This window comes from Toxotes jaculatrix, chromosome 24 (assembly GCF_017976425.1).
Source record: "Toxotes jaculatrix isolate fToxJac2 chromosome 24, fToxJac2.pri, whole genome shotgun sequence".
NCBI classification, from domain to species: domain Eukaryota; kingdom Metazoa; phylum Chordata; class Actinopteri; family Toxotidae; genus Toxotes; species Toxotes jaculatrix.
In genome coordinates this window covers 10,668,961-10,695,009 of record NC_054417.1, presented here as the reverse complement: position 1 = coordinate 10,695,009, position 26,049 = coordinate 10,668,961, and the positions used below count along the sequence as shown (strand labels likewise).

Below are 26,049 nucleotides of genomic sequence, written 5' to 3'. Positions count from 1 at the left end.
AACCGTTTGAGAGCCAATCACAAGCCAGAATGCAACGTATACATGTGTGATGCACAAACCTGAAGCCTCCAGGATGGAGTTTAGGACCCATCTTGTGTCCAGCAGATAAACAGTAAACAGTATATTATTATATATTCTATATTCCTATAGTAATCCAGTATAATAATCCTGTTTCTATCTGTGATACTCAGCAGTGGGTTTATGGTAATATTATGATATAGATCTTTTCCACTGAGTCTCATGGGATCACTTGAACATTCCTATAGCAAGTTATTGCCGTGATAAATAAATAGCGACTCTTGGAGGATTTCTTAATACTTAATTATATGTTTATGAAAAACAGGCTCCCTGCAGTATTCCTATGACTCACTATAAACTTAATTTTTGCTTATTCTTTTCTTGTTACCTTTCTGTACCTAATATAATTTTGGTCTGACACTGTGTCTGCTTTACAGCATGGCTATAATGATTAATAGTTGGTTTATAGTCACCTTACGGTACTTTCAACTATTTTCAACTGCTTGATATATTAGGTCTATTACGACTTTCTTATGGCTGTGGGTGTTATACTAAACCTGTGCTTGTCTATAGTGAGTTTATGTGATCAAGCATTGAGCTATTTTTATCTCCTTAGGGATCACTTTAATATTCCCGCTGGGCCACGCTGTGCTGTGTATTTTCAAAGTATCCCTTCATATCGGTCATAAGCAGCTAGAGCAGCTTCTTTTAATTGGATGTCAGTCCAGGCTTCAGATTTAGAAAATCATTTATTTACACAAAGTCAGGCTGCTTCTTCTGATTTGAGGATAGGGAGTGAAAATGTGCTCTTCTGTTAAACAGTTTATTAGATACAGCTCAACATATTTATAAAGGGGAGCGGTCATTACCTCGTGTAAGGGGTAAACAAAGCAAGAGATTAAAAAAAAAGGGGGGGGGGGGGTTAGTGTGGGCGAGACAGGACATGCACAACACACACACACACACACACAGCTGAGTCTGGATGTCCTCAGTTGCTAGGGCTGCCCATAGACCCCCCTCCTCCTCTAAATTTAATTACAGTTTATTGGGATGACAGGAAAGACACCTGGGTTGCCAATAAACCGATACATAATCAATTTCTGTCCCGTTATAGCATTAATAGATGACTTGCAATAATCCCTGGCAAACACACACGTGCGCGCGCGCGCACGCGCTAAAACGCTGAGGAATGTCACAGCCTATCTCCTGCGTGTCTTGCATAACACCCGCGCTGCCGCCTGCCTGTTGTCACACAGGAGTTTATTCCTAAACAACATGAGCAGGCAATCCACCAAAACTCCAGCGCAGGACTCATCTTCCACATTCCTGTCTCCTGTCAGAATACAGCTGACAGTCGCGTGCCGGTGCTCTCGTGACAGCCCACGCCAGCGGGACTTGTTAGACTACAAAACAAATTGCGCCCAAACCGCACCAAGCACAAGCAGACGAAATCACTCAAAGTGTGTGCGTGTGTGTGGTGCGCATTTTCAGCTCCAATCAGCGGCCCTGCCTGCTCTACCGGGGTCTTACCTGAAAACGTGCCATTCTAGCCGCTTGCCATTTCAACTGCCTTTAATCCCGCTGAGCCGAGCCGAGCCGGGGCTGAGCCGCTCTGCAGCTCCGGCGCAGCCGAACAGGTGAATGCCGGAGGTGTTCTCCAGATCCCCCCCCCAAACCGTGCGTAACCGAGCCTCTTGATTATCCAAGTGAACGCGCAATCAAAGCTGATGTAGGTGCGTGTGTCTGACTCTTAAAGCTGGACCCAGAGTAGGCTCCGGTGAAGAAGTGTGTCTCAGAGCGCTCCGGCCGCTCCAACGCCCGCTGTCGAACAGAAAATAGTCCCCGGTGATGTCCCGGTGTTTGAGAGCCTCCCGGTGCCGCTGACAGAGCGGCCGAAACTCCACCTCCTCCTCCGGCAGCGGCGCTCTCACCGTCTGGCTCGGTCAGGAGTATAACAGGCAAAGTCTCTCCCCCTCTCTCCCTCTCTCTCTCTCTCTCTCTCTCCTTCTCCCCCACCCCTCTATACTGTCCGTTTCTCTCTCTTTCTCAGGAAACAATCACAGGCTGTCAAACTTTCAGTTCAGCAGAGGGTGAGAGTCTCAAACTCCACCCTCAGCACTGTGTCATAGCAGCTATAGTGCAGCAACACAATGATGTGGTTAAAGGTGATGATACTGGAGAAGTAAACCACAACTCTCAAGATATTCCTTCAGTAAAAGCACCATCAGCAGCAGCAGCACCGTGGATCATGAATCATGGTCACATTTCTAAAAAAAGAAAGCAGCACAACATACAAATACTGAAGTGAAAGTACCTCAAAGTTGTTCTGTACTTGAGTAAATGTACTCAGTTTCTCTACAGTGCTAAATCTACAAGGTCAGCAATAAGATAACTACCACAAACTGGGAACAAACAAGCCACTTTTCCTAATATCACTTCATCATTTCCTCAATAACACGAGAAAGAAGATTCTTCTCTCTGTAGAAGACAGTGAGCTTGAGTTTCATCTCTAGTGAGAAACCAGAAAAGAGTTTTATTTTCCACCAAAGGTAATGCTCCATCAATCAGCCTTATGGGCCTCTTTTGGATGGGATTTGATACCGAAAACCATTTCAGAATGAAAACATTCCAGACACAGCCTATCAGTTTGACTGATGACGCATTAACTTTAATGAAAAATTAAATTATTTCCACTTTCGCCCTATCCATTTTTGTTAGCTGAATGCTTAGTTGCTTGTTAGGTGGCCTGGTGTCATGATGAATGCTGTTCATTTCCCTGCATTTCCAAAATATAGATGACTGCATTATCTAAAGTGTTGTATTTTGAAATGAACTGTCTTTACACTCAGCTAACAGCTTTAATAATCAGCCGCAGTCAGTCTTAGTTTCTTGTTCGCCATCATTCCGTGACAGTGGGCGTACGTGTTTTCAAACGACGGATGTCTCATTTTTATAAAATCAAGTCCTTCATTTATTTGGAAGTGGGGAAACAAATTGCAGCTGAGCAAATGCAAGCTGTTATTTCCACAGGCCAACCCTCCCTCACTGAATTCCTGATTTATGCGTTCGCTGTTGTCTGGTGACTTTTTGGACTGCCTCTGCGAGTAGCCCTGCAGCTCTCTCTCTCTCTCTCCGCGCTCTCAAAACATTCATCAAACCTAACAGTCGTAGCTGAGCGAAATTCTACAAAAACGGAGTTTGATTTTGGTAAAACCAAATGAGATGAAACTTAAATGAGGGACAATTATCGAGCGTGGGGATCTGCACTGGGGTGACTTGATCTCTGCTCAGCTCTGCAAAGTGTATTTTTCTCCTCATGAATAGAATATCAGCTCATTTCCTGGGTCATCTGCTGCGCGGGTAATTGGCTGGTAATTGGTAAATGGCTGAAAGCGCACTGAACACTTCCAACCTCCATATCCAGAGAAAGAGCAAAAGAAAGGAAAGCACTGATTGGAACACTTTGAGTGTCGCTTACAAGACATTTTAGGCATATTTTGTTGTTGGTAATGCAGAATGAGCTTGATTTGATGTGCTGAAGTGCAGCTGAAGAGCACAAACGTTAGGGCTCAAACACTGTAGGGCAACGGACAACAGATGGTTCGTATGACTTCACTGGGAGCAGCCATCATGGTATCTGAGCTTTTGTCCAGTTTCTTTATTCATGGTCTACGCGAGTTATACAGTCGATCGCCAGGAAATATTATTAAATGTCGCAAGAAAAGACGAGAACATTATATTGAAACTAGTTAAAATAACTGAAAAACAAAAGAAAAAATCCCTAAAATTTCCTAAAACTACAACAGAACTCCGATTATACCACATTTCACTGATACAAATGAACGTAATATTGCAGACTAAAACATTACAGCTAAAATGCTCTGTGTTTGACTGAGGCATTATCTACACTATGGGCGGCTTTACACCAAAAAGGTTTTTTAGGCAAAAGTCAAATGTGCATCCTCTTTGCACTGTGTCCCTGTGGAATATAAGCACTATATATTTAACCCTGGGAATGAATATTGAATGAATATATTTGCATTCTGTCTATTAGAGAATTCCTCCTGAGGTGATAACACAGAATGAGTGTCAATGCATACGCTCCCTGTATTATAGCACGGGGGGGGGGGGGGGGGGCAGACAGTGATGAAGGCCAGGAAGGCTGGAGCCGTTCATTCTGCAATGAGAACAAAGCGATCCGTCATATAAAACTAGTTCTGTCAAGTGCAGCCTTATCTATTCAACGGTGAACTCTGCTGACAGGATAATGCACTGACTGGTGCGAGCGTGACGGAACGTACGTGCCAGCGAAACGTTCCCACAGTGATTCAGAAAACGCCGGAGCCAAAGTTAGAAGGACTCCGCACCTCTGATAAGAAGGTGGTGTTGTTTACAAGAAGAAAAGAAGGTTAAACTCACACCCATTCGCACCTGGGAAGTGGATGCGTAGTTTATCTATCTATTTAGCTTTGTTCTACTGGCCTCTGAGCTGAGCAACTGGTCCTGCTGGGCTTTAGGTGCTTTGGTCAAGGTTACTGAGGACGGTGTTTCTCTTTTACTGTTACTACCCAGATGTTTCCACTTGAACTGACAATAATCCAGTAGGAAGCTTTGTTGTCTCTCCCACTGGTGGGAAAAAAACAAACTATTAAAGCTACAAGTACTTGACTAAAATTCAATTTTCTAGTGTGTTTTGATTTTCTGCTGCTTAATACTTCTACTATTCTTCCTTTGATTTCAGGACCTTTACTGGTAATGGAAGCACTAAGCTCCTTTACTTAACTAAAAGAGGTTGAGCTTTCATCTTATGCAACCACCTGCATTATTTTTTATCAGATTTAGGGTATAATTGCAATTTGAACGGTCCTGTAAAAAAAAAAAAATCTAGACCGTTTTCACATTCACAAGTTTGCTGGATCTGCTGTCAACAGACACAGTGAGGATTTCAGCCTTTGAAACCGTCACTTAATGAAGTGGAAAGTGACAGGGAGACGGACAGAGAGGGAGGCTGGACGTTAATAATCCCCACAGGGACACACTAGTTCAAAACTGGTGGAATTAGTTATTAAAAACTGGAAGTAAGATTTCAGTGCCAGATTAGCAAACTGAAAGGACTGACAGTGACTACAGCTCCCCAGAGTGGCTGATATCAGCAGTTAAACATAAGGAACTACTGCATAGGTTGGCGTTTTAATGTGAAAACACTTACTCACATACATGTATATATACATTACAAGCTATAGAAAAGGTTTGGGTACTGAAAGAAACCAAACTTCTGCAGTTATGTAATAGAGATTTTACATATGACCTCCAATTCAATCCACCAAAGGCTGAACTATAGATGGGCACCTTGTTAACAAACACTGCTGGGTGCATTCAGGGGACACTGAACTGTAAACAACGTAGATTTCACATTTGTAAATGCTTGTTGACTCAATAATATAATGTCATTTCAGAGTTGGATCTGTTTGTCTTTCATTTGCATATTAATATAACACTATATGAAACGTTAGATAACACTAGTTGACTATTAGTATAGATGGGGTGCAGCACTGAGGTAGAGAAACATTTCCACTGGCACATAATAGCTTATCATTTTCATTATTTAGAAATAAAGCAGCTGCTGGAAACTCGTGAGTTTCACTGTTCGGAGGTTCATTTGTATGCAACGCACATCTTTGCATTACATTTGTTTTTGTTTTTTTGTAAACACACGCCACCTTTGACAGACAACTCTGCGGCTGCTGACATGATACATATTCCTCTGAGAAACAGCAGGCACTAGTAGTGATAATGCTACACGAGGCAATATGCAAACTTTGCTCCTCAGGTAGAGAGAACTGACCTGTGTGTGTGTGTGTCTGTAAGCATCAGCCGACAGCGAGGATTGGACTTAAAAGCACAACGTTAGGCTGTTTATATCATTCTCTGGAAAATTAGAAACATGACAATGAGACATATTTTCCATCCAAGGCATCAGTCTGCTCCTCTATCAGCTATCACCAATTTCCAAACTCTAAACACGTCAAACACACGTGTCTCCATAAAGTTGTCCGACCTTAAAACTGGAATTTATTCCTGAAAGCGTCCTCCACACAACATTCCTTGACTGATAAATTTAATCACAACCCCATTTTATTAATGACAAGAAAAAAAAAAGAACACATCTGAGCGAGACTGCTGAAAGTCTGGGGATATTTGTAACACAATCAATCATCAGACTTTTTTGGAAAGGTGTCCCTTAAATTCTGAAACCATCCAGAGCTGGGCTTCGCTTTAAAGGGGGAGAGCCAGCAACAAGCAGCTTCACCGACAGAGTGCCAGTCTTTTCAAAAACAATCCACAAGTGAGATGCAAAGCAAACAAAAGAGAGAAAAGGCAGACAATAGTTGTAGAGAAAATAGAATGCAAAGAAAATACACCTGCCGTCCCAGTATGATCCAAGCCTTTTGAGTCAGTAAATCAAGGATGAACGTGAATACATTGTGCTGCATTGAATTTGAGCGGTTCTAGCACGCCGCCCGTGTTTGTACAGTTAGTATCTGTTTCTCGGGTTGATTGATTTGTTGCTGAATATTCTGCTCGGTGCAGCAACAGTGTTTAGAGTTCATCGCCGCTGAAGTGCTGCTCAAAAATAAAGCTGGCAGGTCTCCTGAAGTGAGAAGATACAAGAGCGCTGTCAGAAACTCAGAGGAATGCTAATCAGGAAAAGAATTTACTCACTGCTTTAATAAGGGAGGCATAATGATGTTTAGCCACAGGAATTAAGGATACTGAATATATCAGCGGGCATAGACGTGACGTCGCCAATATGAGGGGTATTAAGCTGCTTCCAAAATCTTTCACAATCTCAACGGTGACAGAATGAGATATGGGATGTACTATGCACGGTCGACTAGCTGCTTGCGATGGCAGTAACGTTAGTGAGATGAATGAACGGCGGTGAAGTTGAAGAGGTTTAAAACAATTCAAACATCACAGAAAATAACATCTCAGCTGGAGATGATCAACATCAGGTATACGTTAAAGATGGAGGACGTCAGATTTTTTTTTTTTTTTTAAATAAGAACCACAGTGTAAGTAACAGCTGTGCTTATAAGACTGTTCCGTAATCATGTTTGAGCTCAGCGATAGGTGTAGCCTTACTGTTTATGAAGCTCCCTCCCTGTCCCCTTTCTAATGAGAGGATTAGGAGCTGAGTTATTACATTTGTCATTATAACACAGACATTATTTATAAGGTAAATTAGCCACAGCTTGTTGAACCGATGTGTTTGTTTATGAATGGCATTCCTAATTCTGTCAGGAAAATGGTCGTTTTGACCGTGACGGAGACACAAAACACACACAAGCAAATGTTTTTGAGTTGGATAGAGAAGCATATAAGCTACTGGTTAATTTGCATGTATTTTCTTTTAACAACTATTTTGAAATATAAATGTATAATTAAAAAATAAAATATAAAAACCTATTCCCCTGTATATAACCCTGCTGACCTGGGATCTATTATTTCCAGCTTATTTCTAACCGTAACATCAATGATTGTTTTACAACATCATGTATTCATTCATATTCTCAATGCACGTGTCCTGTAGCTCCACAGCGAAGCAAGAGACCGCATGATGGGAAGCGATGGGAAACAAGAAACAGGCTAAAAACGAGTTTTGTTTCAACGTCCTCCAGGAGACGGGCCAGCCCCCGAAGTGGAGACGATTACCAATAACCGGAGGGCAGCTGGACTGATCTCCAGCACTGCCTGGAGGTTGAATTCCAGCTGTGATCTCGGGGAGCGTCTGGTTTTTTTCATCTGCCATGACAGCCATGACTGCTTAACAGCCCCGGAGCGAAGCGGTGAGTCCCAGATTGCTCAGAGGACGCCGCAGACCCTGCTCTCCGCTGTCTTTGATGAGATTCTTGTGCGTTAAGGGTTAAGTGTGCTGCTATCTAGCCTGGTGGGATGCTTCACATAACAAATTCTGATTACCATGTGTGAATGTGAAGTCCACTGGTGTCCAGGATCCTCTGTAATCTTGTGTAGTATTGCTGCTTCTGGCCTGAGGTGTTTTCCCTGACTCTGTACTCTAATTATCCCTCAGCGGACTTGGGAATATCATAATTCTATTCTGGGCTTGCTTGCTTTGCCAACTTCATGCCTGCCAAACCTGTAAGAGCAAAACAAAATCCTGCAACACAGTGCATCATTCCCAGCAGCCGACGTGACACACAACCCTCCAATTGGCACGTCCTCAGCTAGCAAACATATGCCTTTATTTACTGCGATCACGAGCGTCATTAAGCGTAGCCATTAGTCAGCCGGCGCAGGAAATGGCAGGGATCCCGCCTGCTCATTGGCTGAGAGACCTTGTTAAGGGGTTTTGATTGGTTTGACGATGACCTCCCTGTGTGTACAAGAGTGTGTGTGTCTGTGTGTCTGTGTGCGTGTTGGCGGGGGTGACAGATAGGAATACAGCCGGACCAGCTGGCTGAAAATCACCGCAATCTGCTGCCTAGTTTAGCTGATGCGAGTAGGCAACAAACACATGCACACACACACACACACACACAGAACTCACTGCACACATACACTAACTACATTAAATTATTTATTACACATTATATATAAAGTGCCCATTAAGTGCTTGAAACAAGTAAAAACAGAAAAGGATAGAAGGAAAACAACTTATCACACCCCGAAAAGTGTCACCAGGAATAAACAATAAAGATTATTCCATAACATTTAAAGCAATATAGAGTTATTCTGCGGTGACTAGATCATAAATAAATATACTCTACAAAGTATAACACTAGTCAACAGTCAGTCACTAAAGAGAAACAGACTGATTCGTGTAATTTGGCCCTGACAGTAGGAACACACACTTCCCCTCCATCCCCTGGTGAAACCACTGGTGTGTGTCCTCACTCTCTCTCGCTCTCTCTCTCTCTCTCTCTTTCTCTCCATGGAGAAGCAAAACCATTTGCAGGTCATTAAAATAATTTATTACAATTCTCAATATTCTCTTAATTAAAATTCACTTATCACAGTTGGGGACTTGAGAGCGGGGCCATTAAGGAGACTGCTCTCTCGAGTGTATGTATAGGAATGTCTCCAAGTGTGTGTGCACACGCAGCATGTGTGTGTGTTAACACAAGCACCCTGTGAGTGCCTGTGTACTGTACAGGCACCCATGTGTGCTTGCATATCAAACTTGGGCTCTCAAATGCTACTTTTCTTAATTAATCCATAATAAGAGGGAATTCATAAGAACTATATAAACAAATAAGAACTGTGTATATTCCCATAAAATCACATCACAACCAAAATATAGAAAAATCCATTTCACACTGATGATGCAGGGTGACATCACCGAAACTGGCCAATGAACGTCAGATCGCATAACTTCACGTTCACAGGTCACCTGTCAATTTTCGACGTCGAGCGAAAGGCTGCTGCTGATTGTTGACCCCAGATAAGTGAACTCATCCACAATGTCCAGAATGACATTGTCAGTTTTGATGGAAGGGGACAGTACTGACATCTTGTCCACTGACACTGGTCTTCTTAAGGTTTATGGTGAGCCCGAACTGCTTGCAAGCATCAGCGAAACCATCGCTCAGCCTCTGGAGGGGCATCCTCCGTGTGGGTCAGGACGGCTGCTGCGTCAATAGCATCTCCCTGATGAGCACCATCCTTCCAATGCCATTTCAAGTCACGTTTAAAAACTCGGTCCTCCCATCACTTTTTCATGTCCTCCACTGAAACATTTTGACTGGTCTCTGTCCACTTTTCATCAACATAATTGTTCGCACTGTCGCAAGCTTTTCTGCTCAGCCTTAAATTCTCTGCGCTGTATAAAGAGAGGCAGCGGCGAACAAAAAAAGGCGCCGCAGGCAAACGTTCAGCTGCAATTTCGATCATAAAAGCCCCAAAACGGGGGTTTGTTAAATACAAGGGCTCAACACTGGGAGCAGATACAGAGAGCCGGAATCTGATGCTCTCTTTCTCTCCATCTTCCTCACACAAACACACACACACACACACACAGAAACATACTTCCCCTCTGAACACACACAGGGCTTGCAGGGTACCACAGTAGCCATGTGTCAGCTCCAGCTGTCTTCAGGCTCACTGGGAGTTTTTTGGGGGAAGCGCCTGGGTTGCCAAGGACCTCAGCGCCTACTGTACTATATCCCGGCTACAGTTGCTATGGCATCTGTTTTGTTGCACTGCCAGCGGCGATAAATGTATGCATGTTTCCCGCAGAGAGCGATCCCGCAGGGGCGGAGTCATTAGCTTAACGAGCGCCGCTCAAATAACACCGCACGCACAAAGACGCCCCAAAATCACAGGGAAAGACACACACATATATGTGTGTACGCGGAAACACACACTCAAAAATAAAACACACTATGATTACCACCTCTTTATTCCTGACAGCATGATAAACAGTTAACTTGGACGTTTTATCTTTTTATGCTCGTGTGCGTGTTTGTATGTGTGTGTATGTGTGTGTATATTACTGTAGATGTGGTGTAAGGCTTCATTAATCTACTCAACTGATGTTTGATTAAACTAACAAGCCCAGGGAGTTCAGATCACTGTCAGCTCTGAAATGTTCCCACTTTGATCAGCCAAATAAACTCCAAGCCTGTTTGAATCCATTTCACATGACCGCCCCGAGTCACACAACCTGGGAGCTAATCCAGTCGTTCCATTTGTTTACTTATTAAAGCCTTTTATAACCCTGCCCCAGGTGAAATAATCCTACGGGTAAATTCAATTGTGGGTTTTGTTTACCTATTAAGAGAATATTGACTCAAAAAGCGCCGGCCCGAGCTTCCCCAGGTGAGCAAGCAATTAACCTGTCTGAGATTCATATGACAGCCTCAAGTCAAGCAAACTGCGCTGTAATAAGTTCCTCAGTACTGAATGTCTGCGGGAGAAAATATTAACTTACTCCTCTGTATCAATGTGATAATTGGAAATATTATTATTAGAAAAAACTGTCCACCAGCAATCTCCCTCTGTGTAATTAGCATGTACCTGGGATACAGACTACACAGTGAATTGTGAGCAGAAAAATGTGTTTTTGAAGTCTGCTAATGAATACTGTTCATATTTCTAGATAATGCATTTCAGTACTAAGTGTAGAAATAGGTATAGATGCTTTGTAATATGAACATCATCACTACTGAGCACATCAAACTACTGTTATGTGCTGAAATATACTAGGTGTAGTCGTGGAGCTTAGACTTGCATAGACAATAGGCATAATTTTTTTTCATGGTCCAATATCTGCAGTCACTCCTGATAATACATGTCCTGTGCAAACAGTCTCTGCTACAGTCAGCTAATGAAATACCTTTTAGTTTAAACCATAAAAGCCCCTGTGAATCGTTTCCTAACCAAACTGTGATGTTAATAAAGTGCACATTTAAAATGTGTATTTGTTTCAATCTCGTGTTCCTAATCCTTTTTATAACAGTGAGCGTGTCTTTTGTCAAACAGGTATGATCTTATTTTAAAACATACCTCCTTTAACATTTTCTTCCTTCTTTCTTTTCATGTTAATCAAAAGGAAGAACACCCAAAGTTGGTTGTGGGTTATTTTCCAAAAACATACAATGGATTCAAACAACCTGAGGGTTAATTAAATTGTTTAGCTTGTCTCATATTTAAGAATACTTGATCTTCTAAAATGTGCCTGTTGCCCTGGTTGATGAAGCAGAGGGTCTTAAAGCTGGCTTTAATCAGGAGCACAACAGCAAGAGCACATCTATCACTGCTGGAAAACATGTAAACATAATAAAGCTAATTATAAAGTAGGAGTGATGTGTCTGGTTTAAAGAAACTGGGAAATACGCTGATTCACTTTCTTGCCCAGATGGAGTATTTTAACATGATACACTATCCGTATCACTGATGAATAAGCAGAAAGCTATGACCCGATTTCTGGATTTCCTCTTTCATTCAGCCCAGTGTTTTGATTTCGTGGCCAGCATCTTCACCGTTTTGATGAAATCTCACGGCTCTCATCATCATTTTAAGCCACAGCAGGAGGCTGTGAAAAAGCTCTAAAAACCTGGACTGATCTCCAGTGCTGCCCTGCTTCCAGTCTTCATGCTAAGCTAAGCTAAAAGCCTCTGTTTCCCAAAGTGTCAAGCTGTTCTTTTAATGACTACAGCTTGTTCTCCAGAATCTGTCCCTGCTGCATGTTCAGTTTTGTGTCACTGTAACTTGTTGTGGTTCAGTTTTGGCAGCAATGTCACCGAGACAAATTTCTCTGCTGCTGGCAAATTAAGCAATACTGATCCCTACTTGATCCTGGGAATTTAATCCCACAATTCCGGGCTGACGTAGCATCTGTTGGCCACACACTGCTCAGCGCTGACGGCAAGAGTTTCCATTAAAAACTAATCCAAAACACCTGGTTTCAAATCGTTGGTCTAAGAATTTTATTAAAAAGCTGTTAGACAACAATGTGTACCAGCGTCCCCCCCCCCCCCCGTGCAACACTGTGTCCAAAAACAACATACACAACAACACTGACAGGCTCCTGAGCAACTGTGGCATCAAGTGCAAACCCCCTTAGTGGATTTAATTCTAGCTTAAAGGCATGTAAACAAGTCAGCTAACAGACTATCAGGCCCTGCGGCGAGAAAACTGACCAGCCAAGTGAGACTGGCTCATTAAGACAAAATTCTGATTGATCTGTTCTCTGTCAAATTAAACCTAACGGAGTCAACTGAGCAAGGCAACCACCCCGCTTGGACCGGACAGCCTCTAATTAGCTAAAACTCTCCTGCAGAGATATGTAAATGATCAATGGTAGAAGAACATTTGCACCAAACTGTGCAAACTGGTGATTTTGACAAACGGCTTAAAATTGGGTCTGATGTAGAGCGCTGCCTTTACACAAAGCTGCACAGAAAGGCTCTGATTCAGCTCCATATCCAAGGGCTCCTCTTAAGTTTCATCCAGCTCATAAACGTTATTTAAATCGTTTGATAGAGTACAACAGATGGTGAAAGCCTCAGAGTGAAGGAGATGCTTCTCAGGTTTTCACAAAGCCTTAAAGTTCAACCACTCTCATGCTGCATTCCCTGAACTATAAGTCAGGTTCCAAAAGAGACCGGGAGCTCAGGCTGTTTTTGGAAATGAGTCTCATGGCAACAACCCTCTCCATGTTTCAGTGACAATATAATACTACAGTAAATCTCTTCCCTCCAGTGTGTTTCACTGATTTAGTTTATGGTCTATGTGCAAAGGAGGATTCAAGCTCCATTAAAAAGCTATTTTAAGGTTCTGCAAGAGGTAAAGGAAAGTGCCAACACCTGTTGTTTCACTTGCAGTGCTGATATTCTTATGTGTGTCTCTCTTCAGGTCGTTCCACAGCATCTCTGTTGAAGTTATACTGGAGCAGATTTACTTCCACCTTTAGGGTCACTGTCCTACAGCATCACCCAGCTTCTACTAAGCCTCAGCTCGCAGACAGCCACCCTGGCATTATCCTGTAAGATACTTGGGAAACTTGGGAATTTATTTTCCCCTTGATGACGGGGAGCTGTCCAGGTCCAGAGGCAGGAACGCGGCCCCAAATCACAATGCTCTCTCCGTCGTGCTTCACTTTTGCAAACCAAAGTTGTTCCAACAAAATTATATTAAACTTCAATGAGAAAATCTGAGAAGAGACAAAAATGATGTCAAACGTATATTCCTCTGCGTTGTCCTTTGGCACATACACAAAGATGTCGATATACCAGCGATAACTTGATAACTCAGGACCAGATTGCTGACTTCAGCACAATAAAACAGATTCTCCCTGAGCAACACGACAGAGAGAAGAAATAGAGCTGAAGAGGGTACAAAGATATCACATAGGCACATAAATTTAGAGAGTGAAAGAAAAGTTATTTATATGGTGTTATCTATCGTCCTGACTCCCTCAGTCTTATGTAAATTGAAAAAGGGTCCCTGTCTGATTCGGGGGGCGTGGAGGGTGCAATGGCGGCTCTGGAATATAATCTATTTGCTAATTATAAACCAAGGCTAAAGCACGACCACGCCGCCGCTTCACTGAGCTCAGGGCTATACCCAGAGGCTGAGGGAAAAATTAGCATAGTCTGCGCACACAGACACGCACACACATGCACAGAGCCTCAGAGTGATTAGACCCGCCCTGGATGTGAACAGCAATTAACTGCAATCACAGCCCTGTCCCTCTCCTCCCCAGCCCTCCCACCTTCTCTCCCTGTGTCTCTCATCCCTCGCACTTTCATCTGCATGTCAGCCCTTTCACTTGTTTTTGTCTTCATTATTCTTAAAGGGATCCCCTTGATATTTGGGATTTGACTCGGTTTCCTTCCTTGAGCGCACACTAGTGCCAAGAGTTTTAAAGGTATGCTTCATTATCCACCCAAACCATTAAGCTGCAGGCTACACGTAGATGATAACTTATGAAATTAAGTGTTCTAGTTAACACTACCAACTCGAATGTATGTTATATCATGACGTTAGCAGAAAGAAAAAAAAAACTACCTGGAGATGACAGAAGTAAATGAAACTGCAAAACAATTATTAACACTAACAGACACTATAAGTTGTGTAGCTTCACTGCAGTACAGAGTTTGTGAAAGTGAATACAACACAACTTAGAAACTATGATAGCCTTCAAAGGTCAGCACTGTCTAGACGGCGGAATTCACAGGTCAGAGTTCACCAAAGTTAAACTCCACACAAAGAAAATGCATAGACTTACTCCGCCTCTGCAAATGAATCCAATAATCACGGCAACTTCACCGGAATGAACTGAAATCACAGTAAAACTTTGCCATTCGTAACCTGAAAATTCACCTTTTTAAAGAAGATTTAACAACAGCCTCTCACTACTATGTTTCCTTTATAAGCATTTCCCTTTTCCGTGATCACAGGGACGTTATCACGGCTCTGATCCATCCTGACTCCTTACACAAGAAGCGTGTAATGCTGATGATGAGAAACCGAGGCTTATTCTACTGTAACATTCAGCCAGTTGTTCTGGTTGCGTCAGCTAGATGCAGAGACTGTAAATAAAAATTAAGAGAATGACAGGAAAAAAAAAAGATGCAGGGAAGGAGAGAGAGAGATGGAGCATTCAGTGGGTGTTGAAACTGGAGGCACAGTTGCAGCACTGATCCACCAAGATACCCTGCAGCCCTTTAATGAAACTCAGCAACATTAAGCCCGTGCTTTGGGGGAAGTGTTGGTTATGCAGAACCGGCAACAAACAGCATTAAAAAGAAGTCGACATTGTAAAAGCGATTTGGTTTTCAGCACAATATATGACTGTGCTGGCAAAAACATTCTAACGTGATATTCACACTCGCATGTCTATTTAGGGACCACACAGACGGGGCTACAGTTAAGAATACTTTAAAGATAAGTTAAGCAAACTGGTTTGGATACTCCTCTTTCTCATCTACTGTCTAACAAAACATCAAACATTCAAATTTCACTATGTTTACCTGACTTACAAAGGACTGATCTCACTCTCTAATTAACTCTCATTCAAGGCCTGTTAAAGTTTTCCATCATTAGTGTTAGCATGTAAGCTTGAGCACAAGCAGCTGTTGCTTTCAGAGACTTTGCAAGTGATGACACAGGAGGATAAGAGAGAGAGCTTGGCCAGTGGGAGGCTTCTCACAGCGGTGCACATCTGGTGAGTCAGACAGACTGCCCGCTAACTAGTTCAGAGACCCAAAAAGAAACCTTACACATACCCTCACTGGTTCTCACACGTAAGAAACACCAACCTTCAAAATTCACAGCCTCTGCGTCCTGCCCTCTCTCCTGCCAGCTCCTGGGCTGCTCCGTCCTCTAGACCTTCAAAACTGTCTTCATTTCTTTTTCCTCTCAATTCCTCCATCTTCCTCACTACCATGTTGGCCTCCTGCTTCTCAAGCTCTACACCTCCAAACCCCCCCCCCCCCCCCCACCCCGACCCCTGTTTCCAAAAAGCTTCGGGAAAAATTTCCCTCTCTGCTCTTTCAACCTTCTCCAATCCTTCCCTCAGTCTATTCCTCATCTAAAATCCTCCTGCGACTTGCCCTTTCAAACCTTCGGGCCTCCTCGTCTTTTTTTTTTTCCTCCCCTCCATCTTTCCCTCTTTCCTCTCATCCATTCAACCTTTCAACCTAAGTGGCCCCCATCTGCCCTCTGGCCATCTGTCTCCATTTCTCAGAATTTTTCTTTCACTCTCCCCTTCTCACTCATCTGTATTTTCTGAATCATCGCTCCCATTCCATCTTTGCTTTTCATCAACCTTGTGACACTGTTTCAGGGAGCAGAAATGAAAAGAACATTGCTGACAACAGTTTTAGAAAACTAGAATTTCCACCTCGCGGTTGCATGCCTCCACCAACCAGTCAAGTTGCAGTTTACATGCATATCTGTCCACTCTCATACTGCAGTGAAGACTTTTCAACCCAGCAGCACAGACGATCTATACAATCACTAATCTCACCTTCTCTTCCTGAGTTATGGAACCAGGAGAATTACGCCTTTTTCCAGTAATAGTGAACAGGATACCCTCCTTTCTGTCTCTGTGCTCTGCTAAATTTCATTATAGTTCACATTCCACTTTCTCACCTGATCATCTGTGTCTCCAGATCATGTCCCCGTCTGGCCACAGCTTTCAGCATCTCTGTCCCTCTTCCTGTCTCTCTGTGCTGCCTGCATTGTTACCAGATACCATTATTTTACCACAGGAACAATGACTGAGCTTGATGGACATTTTAATTTGACTGTTCTGCTTATATTATTAGTTTTATTTACTGTAATGTCATCATGCTATTTAACTAGCTATATACTAAGTGTATAAACAAGCCTACTACTGGTGGAAAGCTATTCACATTCTTTAAGTCAAGTAAAAGTATCAATACAGCAAAGTAAAAATACTCCATTATAAGTAAAATTACTAATTCATTAAAAAGTATCAGCAGCAAAATGTAGTTAAAGTATTAAAATAAAAGCTGGTTTGAACCACAGTTTTATACATATATTCCAAAACATTTTAAATTCTTGGAAAGTCAAAGGTTGAAGGATGGAAAAGGAAGAAGCAGACAGGAGGTGATATCAGTCTTTTAAATTAAACTTACTTCTTTTCTGCATCTTTTTTTTTTTGCCTCTATCTCCTTCATTTATATTTTATATCCAGGGCAGAGTACACAGTCTGAGGTGGCTGCTCAGAGAAACAGTATATTTCTGTAAGGCTTTAAAGTAATATACCTTTTTTTTTTTTACCACATCTTGGGTTTCCTGTGGTGAATAAACAAACACAAAACACACACCACCTTTGATTTTTCTTATGTAATTTGTACGAAATAACATGTATTTCACCAAAAATCCCTGTTTTCTTTCTGTCCATATCTTATTATTTCTGTCTCTTGCCTATATTGTTTGGCAGCTTAAATTTTTCATTACATGACCTTTATTTTTATGGATTTTATAGAACTGAGTGTTATACTGAATGTAACAGCACACAGGTATGTGCAGCATTTAGCCAGTCAGCTGCAAGTCCTGCTGAGCACAAGTATACATGTGGAAGCTGACGTTACCCTAAACCAAACCTAACCCTACTCTTGACACATTGTCCCAAAGCGAGAAACAACCCAAATGTCATTCCAAGGTCTAAAACTCCAACTGGTCCTCACAAAGATAGACATACAAGAGCACACTCACACTCATACAGTGTGTGATAGTGATGCAGCACAGAGGATCAAAGTGGAGCTGGTCTTATTTCTCCATCATCTGTGTTTGATGGTGCTGCCTTATAAGTCTTTTTCTGTCTCTGAGGGTGAGGGAAGGGGCTGAGGACTTGAGGACGTTAACAGATCTAAGCATTGATCTCACTCACTAAAAAAAATCAGTGTTATTTCATGATTTTTAATGATTTATTTATGTTCGAGAGCCAACACCGATCAGCCTCCTTTGTTGGATTTTAGACTCATTTCTGCCGTGTTGTCTGATTAAAAGTTAAATAAAACTATTGATCCGCTCCTTGATGAGTTGAAAATCCAAAAAGTAAAGCCAGTGAAGACTCTGATTGGGAGTACAAACGTTTGCAATCAGATTTCTGGAATCAAAGTCAAATTTCCCTCTCTCGCACACACTGCGTGAGCCTATTTTTGTCCAAGTCAAATGTGGTGTCCTCAAAGGACACGGCACCGACTGTGTGTGAGAGTGATGCTAATGGAGGCCTGCTAATGGATAAGACTGGAAAATATTTTGTGTGGCTGACTTCAGCCCCGGTGTGTGACTCTAGCTGCCTGATTGATCGGTGAGAGCCCTGCTGCGAGCTGTTGGCCCACTTCCAGGAGAATGGGGTACAACCTACTTCTAAAACACACAATTTTCCTAACATGACTCCTCCTAACCCAAAAAGGGTTCTTTTGTGTGTGTGCAGATGTGTGTGTGTGTGTGTGTGATTGAGCAGGTTCCACTGGGATCTGCCAGACTCATTACAACATCCACACACATAGCCTCCTCCTCCTCCTCCTCTTCTGGTCTGTAGTGACCCAGAAACTCCATGTGTGTCAGATCACTCTGAACCCTCCACTCCACCCTGACAGAGTGCGTGTGCTCATATCCATCACTTCTCAGCAATCTTTCTTTTTTTTTTACCACCCATCCTTTTCTTCCCAGAAGAAAACAGCTGCCTTTCTTCTACACCATCTTTCTTGTTTTGTGTTTGTTTTCCCCTATGTCCTCTCTCTCTCTGTTTCGTATCCACCCAGACTGTCTTTCTCTCTCTCTCTCTCTCTGTCATACAGAGCCAGACTCAAATATCCCGAGAATGGGTGGATCTGTTCCCACACATTCATCTTCATTGCCAGCGTCAGACACAGCCTCTCTGAGAGAAAACACTTACACAGCCAACAGCTGCCTTTGCTGCCATCTTCTGTCCATATTTACTCAATCACATAGAGCCACTGACTTAGAACTGGGAGTTAAACTTTGGGTTTTAAACTTGTAGTTTTCAGAGCCCACAGCAAGTTGTGATTTTCTAGGCCTGACTTATAAATAGTTTAATATTATGTAATGTAAGAGAGGAGTGATGAGTCTATTCTATTCTATTTATACCCATACACCAGGATCAAATACTCAGTGAGCTGCAGAAAAGTTTGGTTTGATTGTTTCAGGGTATTCAGCTGTGTTCATTTCTACTTCGCTGCCTGTCCTACTCCCTCGCTTGCCACCATGAGACGTGACTGGAAGAGCACACAGCACCCAGAAAACCGTTCTCCAATCCCGGAATACTAAATACTCTACCAGAGGAATAAATATATCACATAAACTATGATTTTGCTTGAGCAGCTCAACACCGTGCGGATTCTTAATGGGAATCCACATCAAAAGCAAGCCGTGAGCAGCACCTAAACACCACCGAAGCATCCATCCATTCAAATCCATGCTGACACCAACCTCCATTTGGCCACTGGCGTCGCCAGAACCAGCTGTCTGTCAACAGCTGCAGCAGCTCCTGAGGAGCTGAGAGGACAACAGCTGGCCAAAGTGTCTTGAACAGGCTCATAGTAGAAATTTACCTAACAAAGGTAGCCAACTTTTTCTGCTGTAGCTCGCCTCAAAACGATCTGCTTCCACAGTTAATAACTGGATTGCCAATTCTAACTGCTTTTATATTGTTTCCCTTTTATACTTTCTGAATATAATCATTTATAATTTAATATTCGCTCTTTATAAAATTAGCTATACATTTACCTCTGAGCTGTAATTGATTCTCCATGATTCTCTGTTCTATTTTCCAGCATTTGTTACAACTTCTGGTCGCATTTTCATTCCTGTAAGCCTGTTCCTATTATATAAGGCATTCTACCCAATTCAAAATTTAATTTCCCGAATGGCATTCCCCAGTCAGGCTTGAAAAATTAGCCCCAGCATTGTTTTCATTTTCATCATTTCACATGAGCTGGATTCGACAGGACTTGTACGCTGTACAGCTGTTAAGCTGTCAGCTCAGAGCACGGCGTGTTTGTTAGGGTGGTTGTTTGTTTAGTTGTGTGTTTGTTCAGTTGGTTAACTGACTTTTTTATTGGTTTGATCTTTGAAGAGTTATTTATCTATTTACCTTGTTTGTTCTTTAGTTCAGTGTTTCTCATTAATAAATTAACTCTTTGCTTGTTAGGTCTTTATTAATTTATTATCCCCCTGGTTGTTGAAGAAATGAAAACTACACTATTCTACTCGGGTAAAACAATTTTTGATTTATTATTGAACTCCTTCTTTGTTTCTCCCTCTGTGCTCTGGCCAGAATGGCCATTTAGTAAATGCAAAGTGAAGGCTGGTATTAACTGAAAATTGGAAATCTAAGTGGTGTTACACTAAGCTCTCCCCAGACATTGTGGCTGTACTCAGATCTGTAAGTCTCCCTGTGCTGCCGACAGATAAGGTTAAGATTTAAAAAGACACAGAGGCTGATCCCAAAACAGCAAGAAGGGGACAACTTAAATCCCTCACTGTTAATTGATGGCTTTGTGTGTGCCCATTTACTGTGTTTCAGACAGAGCTCAGACCCCTTCACCTTCCGTACACTTTGGGTTTTCGATTTAATTTTAAATGGATCAAATTCCCAGGTGTCTGAATAATTAGTGATTACTTTGAATAGAGAAAAATGTGAAGTAATTAAAAAAGAGAGATGAAGAGAAATAAAGAGGCGAGGTGAAGAGAGGTATGAAGTTAATATCAGAGAAGATTTGTTTCATTTCAGTTTCTATCCTGACCACAGAATCTCTGAAGAACCCTGCTTTTTCTGGGTGTACTCACTGTTTTGCATAATACAGAGGGGTCCTCAGGGTGGAGCTGTCCACAGTAACGCCTGAATCTACCTGCCTGTCTGCTCCAATCAGGATTAGCATCCAGAGGTCTGTGCCTAAGCAAGGAATGATGGGTAATAGCGAGGTGGTTATGGACCTGCGGGGTGTGATAACAAGGCAGACAAGGCAACACATGCAGAAAGACACACACACACATAGATGCCCACACACACCCGATTAAAGGTTGTCAATGTTGATAAATTTTACAATTTTAAAATCAATCTACAAAAGAACACAGGCCCTCAGCTGGTCTCACACACACACACACATATTCATGCACACACACTGACACACACACACACACACACACACAGCTAGAGCAGGGATAAATCAAATGGGCAACAAGTCATCGACTGCCTACTTTTGTGTGTTGCTGGAGGCAGCACATTAGACCAAATTGCCAATCATACTGAGAAATGCAGAGCCAAGGAAAAACTGTCTCTATCTATCCATCTGCAGCTGTATGCAAAAGTTAGGGCGCTCCCAGGCAAAGTCCAAATTTAGCTGACTTCTGAGGTGAAAAGCAAATATACAACACCTGCAGGAAACAGACATTAAAGAGACGTGTGTTTCTTTAAATGTTAAATGCACAATGTTTGGAACAATTTGGTATCAGTGAACTCCCACCTCCATGTTTCACAGAGCGGCACTGTGTTAGAAATTAAAAAAAAAATCTTTCTGAAATTCTATGGAGTCAAAAGTCAAAGTCAATAAAATAATCAACAAATTAAAGGATACGGAAAATAATCATTATTTTCAGCTTTGGCCTGGAATGCACATTTTTGCTGACTTACTAGACTGACTCTAGATGAAGTTAATACAGCCATCAGTGTAAGAATTGAACACTTTTTATTTATAAGTTACATACCTCTTTCCAAAACTTCCCAGGATATTCTGGTGAATGTATTAGGAATTTATGGACTTTTAACACACTTCAGAAGTTCCACCAGTTTTTTTTATTAATGTGGTTTAAATTTGGATACATGGATACTTTATATCACTCAGCATATGGTATGTTAAATATCTGCACTGGGGCCTACAGCACGGAGACAGACAGCTAGATTTAGCTCCTGACACACAGCAATGTCATACAGTGAAAAACAACTTGGGTGGTAAAAAAATATCATGGAGAGAGAGACAGAGGGATGAGGCCACATAAAAAGAGAGAGAAAGACAGAAAATTACAAGAAAATTAAGTTTCACCAGGAAAGAATGAAGGAAAAGAAGCTTGTGTTAGGGAGCAAGGGAAAACAGGAGCTGTGGAAAAACAAAGGAGGGGGGAGGTAGGAGGCCGAGAGGAGGTGTGGAAAAACTGAGGGCAACTGAGGAGGAACGAGGGAAGTGAGAGATAGAAAGAGAAGATAGAGGGGAAAGTGGAGGCATGGCAATCTACTAAACTAGGCTATCTGACACCGCACAGCAGCCGTCCATCGGGCCAGCTGACCGCTATTTCCAGCATGAGATGACCCACCAGCTGTACCGTGGGGGAGTGGGCAAGAAACACACAGAGAGGAGAGAGTATGTGCTACAGAGAGGGTGTGATAGATAGGGAATAAGGGCTTTATTTATTCATTGAAGCTTTATTTAAGCAGGCAGGTCACTGAAGGCAGAAGACAGACAGACAGACAGATGGGGGGTAAGAGGAAATTCACCTCCAGAGGGAGCAGAAGGGGGAATTTACCTGTCCCAGATCCTGACTGTATAAAAAAAAAAAAAAAAAAAATCAACCCTACTGTCCATCTGTCTGCCTCAGTCAGTCTGTCTCCCCCAGTGTCTCACCACTCAGCGGACTATTCTAGGTCATCCAGTATTTACAAGTGCTATAACAGGAAATAAAACCTCCGCGGCTTCTAATTTATTCCGGTATGCTGCGAGGGATTCAGTGTCATGATCACACATCACACAAACAACACTTTCACCCAAGAAGTTTTAGCCCTGTGTGGGGCTAGGTAATATTTGGCTAATAGTTCTCTTTTCTTCTGTTCTATTAATATATAAAAATTGGCACATTTATAATGTAGTTTTGAGGATTACATTGACCATTTAAATTCATATTTAAAGGAATAATCTGTAATAGTGGCTGCTCCTCTACTCTGTTTTGTTTTGGCCAGTTGCTTACTGTTTGCTGTTTACACACCTACCAATGAGAATAATGCTTTTTCCAGTAATAGTGAATAGAAAACATGTTTATATGAAGACTGTGATTAGAACAACAACTTGTGCTGTAGAACAAATGACAGATTGTCCCTTTAACAAAAAATGTGCTATGAACTCTGAAAGTTCAACTTGTATTTTGTTGATTTGTTTCAAAATAAAAGTCTGTGCAGTTACACTGAAAAGTCTGATGAATGAAATCATAGACTTACAGAAAGAACTAAACATAAAACCTTGATTTTAAACCTCTGCTCCCTTTATCTGGTTCTGTCTCTATACTTCTGTCAGCCTCCTGAAATAGACTTAACATGTAATGTTGAAATAACTGCATCTTTTCATCTGGAGTACTGGAGACTGCTGTCCATCTAACCACAGTCATTCATAGACAGGAAACAGTTACCTGCAGTCCATTACTAAGATACTTACACTTACTGTCTCTATGCTCTGCTAAATTTCATTATAGTTCACATTCCACTTTCTCACCTGATCATCTGTGTCTCCAGATCATGTCCCCGTCTGGCCACAGCTTTCAGCATCTCTGTCCCCCTTCCTGTCTCTCTGTGCTGCCTGTATTGTTACCAGATACCATTATTTTACCACGTGAACAGCTTGATGACTAAGCTTGATGGATATTTTAATTTGACTGTCCTGCTTGTATTATTAGTTTTATTTACTGTAATAATATTGTGCTGTTTAGCTAGCTATATACTGTGTATAAACAAGCCTACTATGTACAGTAGTCAGCAGTATTCAGATGCTTAACTTAAGTAAATCATTACATCAAAGTAAAAATACTCCATTACACGTAAAATTACTGCAGAAAAAAAATCACCTAAGTATTAACAGCAAAATGTAGTTAAATTATTAAAATAAAAGCAGCGCTTTGGTCCCTCTGACTGATATGTTATTACATATGACATGATTAGATAATTAACACTGAAGCATCAGTGTGTCAGCAGCATGTTACTGTTGTAACTGATGGAAGTGGAGCTGGTTTGAACCACCTTATATACAGTTCAAAACACTGTGTTATATTTTAAAAACTTGTTATAATATCTAATGTGTAAAACCTTCACCTTAAAACTGACAAGTAATTAAAGCTGTCAAATAAATCTAGCGGTGCAGTAAATACAATATTTCGAAGTACAAAATTCCCCGCCGAAATGCGAAGGCGAAGTATAAAGTAGTATAAAATGGAAATACTCAAGTAAAGTACAAGTAACTCGAATTTGCATTTAACTACAGTACATAGTACTTAAATACTTAGTACAGTACTTAGTACTTAAATACTTAGTTTCCACCACAGTAACTACGTACGAAGTAGGAACAGTTAGCTAACGCCATATTTAATAAGCTAATCTTACCTATTCAGGTGTCCAGTGATGTACTGTCTGGGTAAAAAAAAAAAAAAAGGGGGGGGAAACGACTTGTGGCTGTCGGTTCTTCTTTTTCTGTTTTTTAGCCGTTACTTCCTCCATTTCTTCACCTCCTAACTAAATTTAAAGCCAAGTCAAATTAACACCACCGAAAAAAGACGACGTTTCAACTTAATAACCAAGTTATATGCAGCTAACCATGCTAGCTAAACATGCTAACTAACCGTGGGCGCAACCAAGTGTAATAATTGGGAGGGGGGGGGGGGTCCCACACACCTGTTTCCCTTAGTAAACGGAAGTTGGTTGGAAATAAATAGGAAATGACAAGAAGTAGATCCGTTGACTGAAACGAACTTACACTCTGTAACACAACTGTAAAACCATGAGTGAACTGAGGAGGCCTGATACTGTAGTATCAGCAAATACAACGGAGTGACACATCTTCTTCCAAGCGGATAGCTCCATATCACTGTCAGGGGTGGCATCTGCCCAGCTGAACCTTCAATCAAATCACCAGGCTATCAATAATTTAAGCTCACAAACTTTATATTTTTAAACCATGACCTTCGGCATTTGGATCAAGATGCTCAGAAAATAAAGTTTGTGACATCAACTGGTCCACAGCATCTATATGTCAGACACACAGGGAACGTAATTCACATTTAGGTAATGTTACATTACATCTGTCACACACAGGGAAATGCACAACAATCACTGTAACCAGTTCTACCATCACATGCACACCAATCACCTTTAGCAGGGGCTGCGCTAACAAAAAAGACTGTTAGATTCTAAGATATAGCTCACAGCTCTGACTCTGTTTATATGAACTGCTCCTTGCATCGATATCTTGCTGCTGGGACACTCATCAATTTATTGAAAAAGTTTGGGATCGTGTCTGAGGCGCTGTCTGGTACTGAGCATCCTCTGCAGGATGTTTTTGCATGAGTGGGCAGAGGGGTCTTTAATATTACATTCACAAGCATATGGTCTGCCTGGCGTGTGCAGATCGATATACAGCAACACAGAGACAACACACAAACACACACACTCCTGGCCTCACACACACACACTCAGGGAGACTTTGATCTCCTACCAGATCGACACTTGATGATCTCGCCAAACTCGTCCTCCACCGGCTCGTCGCAGTAGTCCTCGGGACGCACACCCTCAGCCATCGAGTAAATAAAAAACTTAATTAGGCTTGTGACTGAACGAACAGGTTAAATCCACCAGGAGGAGAGAAACAGACCCAGAGTACAAATCCAGATCCGAGCGGCTAAAAGGCAAGAGTGCACGATGTGGATACAAGAACCGAGCTCCGGTGAAGATGGGGACGACGACAGGAGTAAGAGGAGGACTGACCGGTCTGTCACACGGGAACAGACGGAGGGGAGCAGGTGTGCGGGGGGGGGGGGGGGGCAGGGTGTCGGAGCATTCCCACCTCTAAATAGTAGGGCGCTGTGAGGTGGCTCTGCGCCGGGGCCCCCGTTCCTTTTGTCGGACGCCATGCGTAAAACCCGACACCCAACGGACGCGCACCGGTGGACAGTTATTTCCGCACTGGGACGATGATGTAGTTGCAAAATATTAACATGGGTCAACCGTGGAGTCAACTTTGACCTCCTGGTTGG

At 42.1% G+C, this 26,049-nt stretch overlaps 1 protein-coding gene across 3 annotated transcripts in view; it reads right to left on the bottom strand.

Annotated features, from left to right (window-relative positions):
- dmd (dystrophin) overlaps positions 1-25,733 on the bottom strand; it is a 198,804-nt gene extending 173,071 nt beyond the window's left edge. For all 3 annotated transcript variants that reach the window (XM_041032423.1, XM_041032420.1, XM_041032421.1), the window contains exon 1: positions 25,512-25,733. In XM_041032423.1, the coding sequence (XP_040888357.1) occupies positions 25,512-25,593 (82 nt within the window). In that variant the 5' untranslated portion in view covers positions 25,594-25,733. The remainder of the gene's footprint in view (positions 1-25,511) is intronic.
- Between the last annotated feature and the right edge of the window lie 316 nt (positions 25,734-26,049).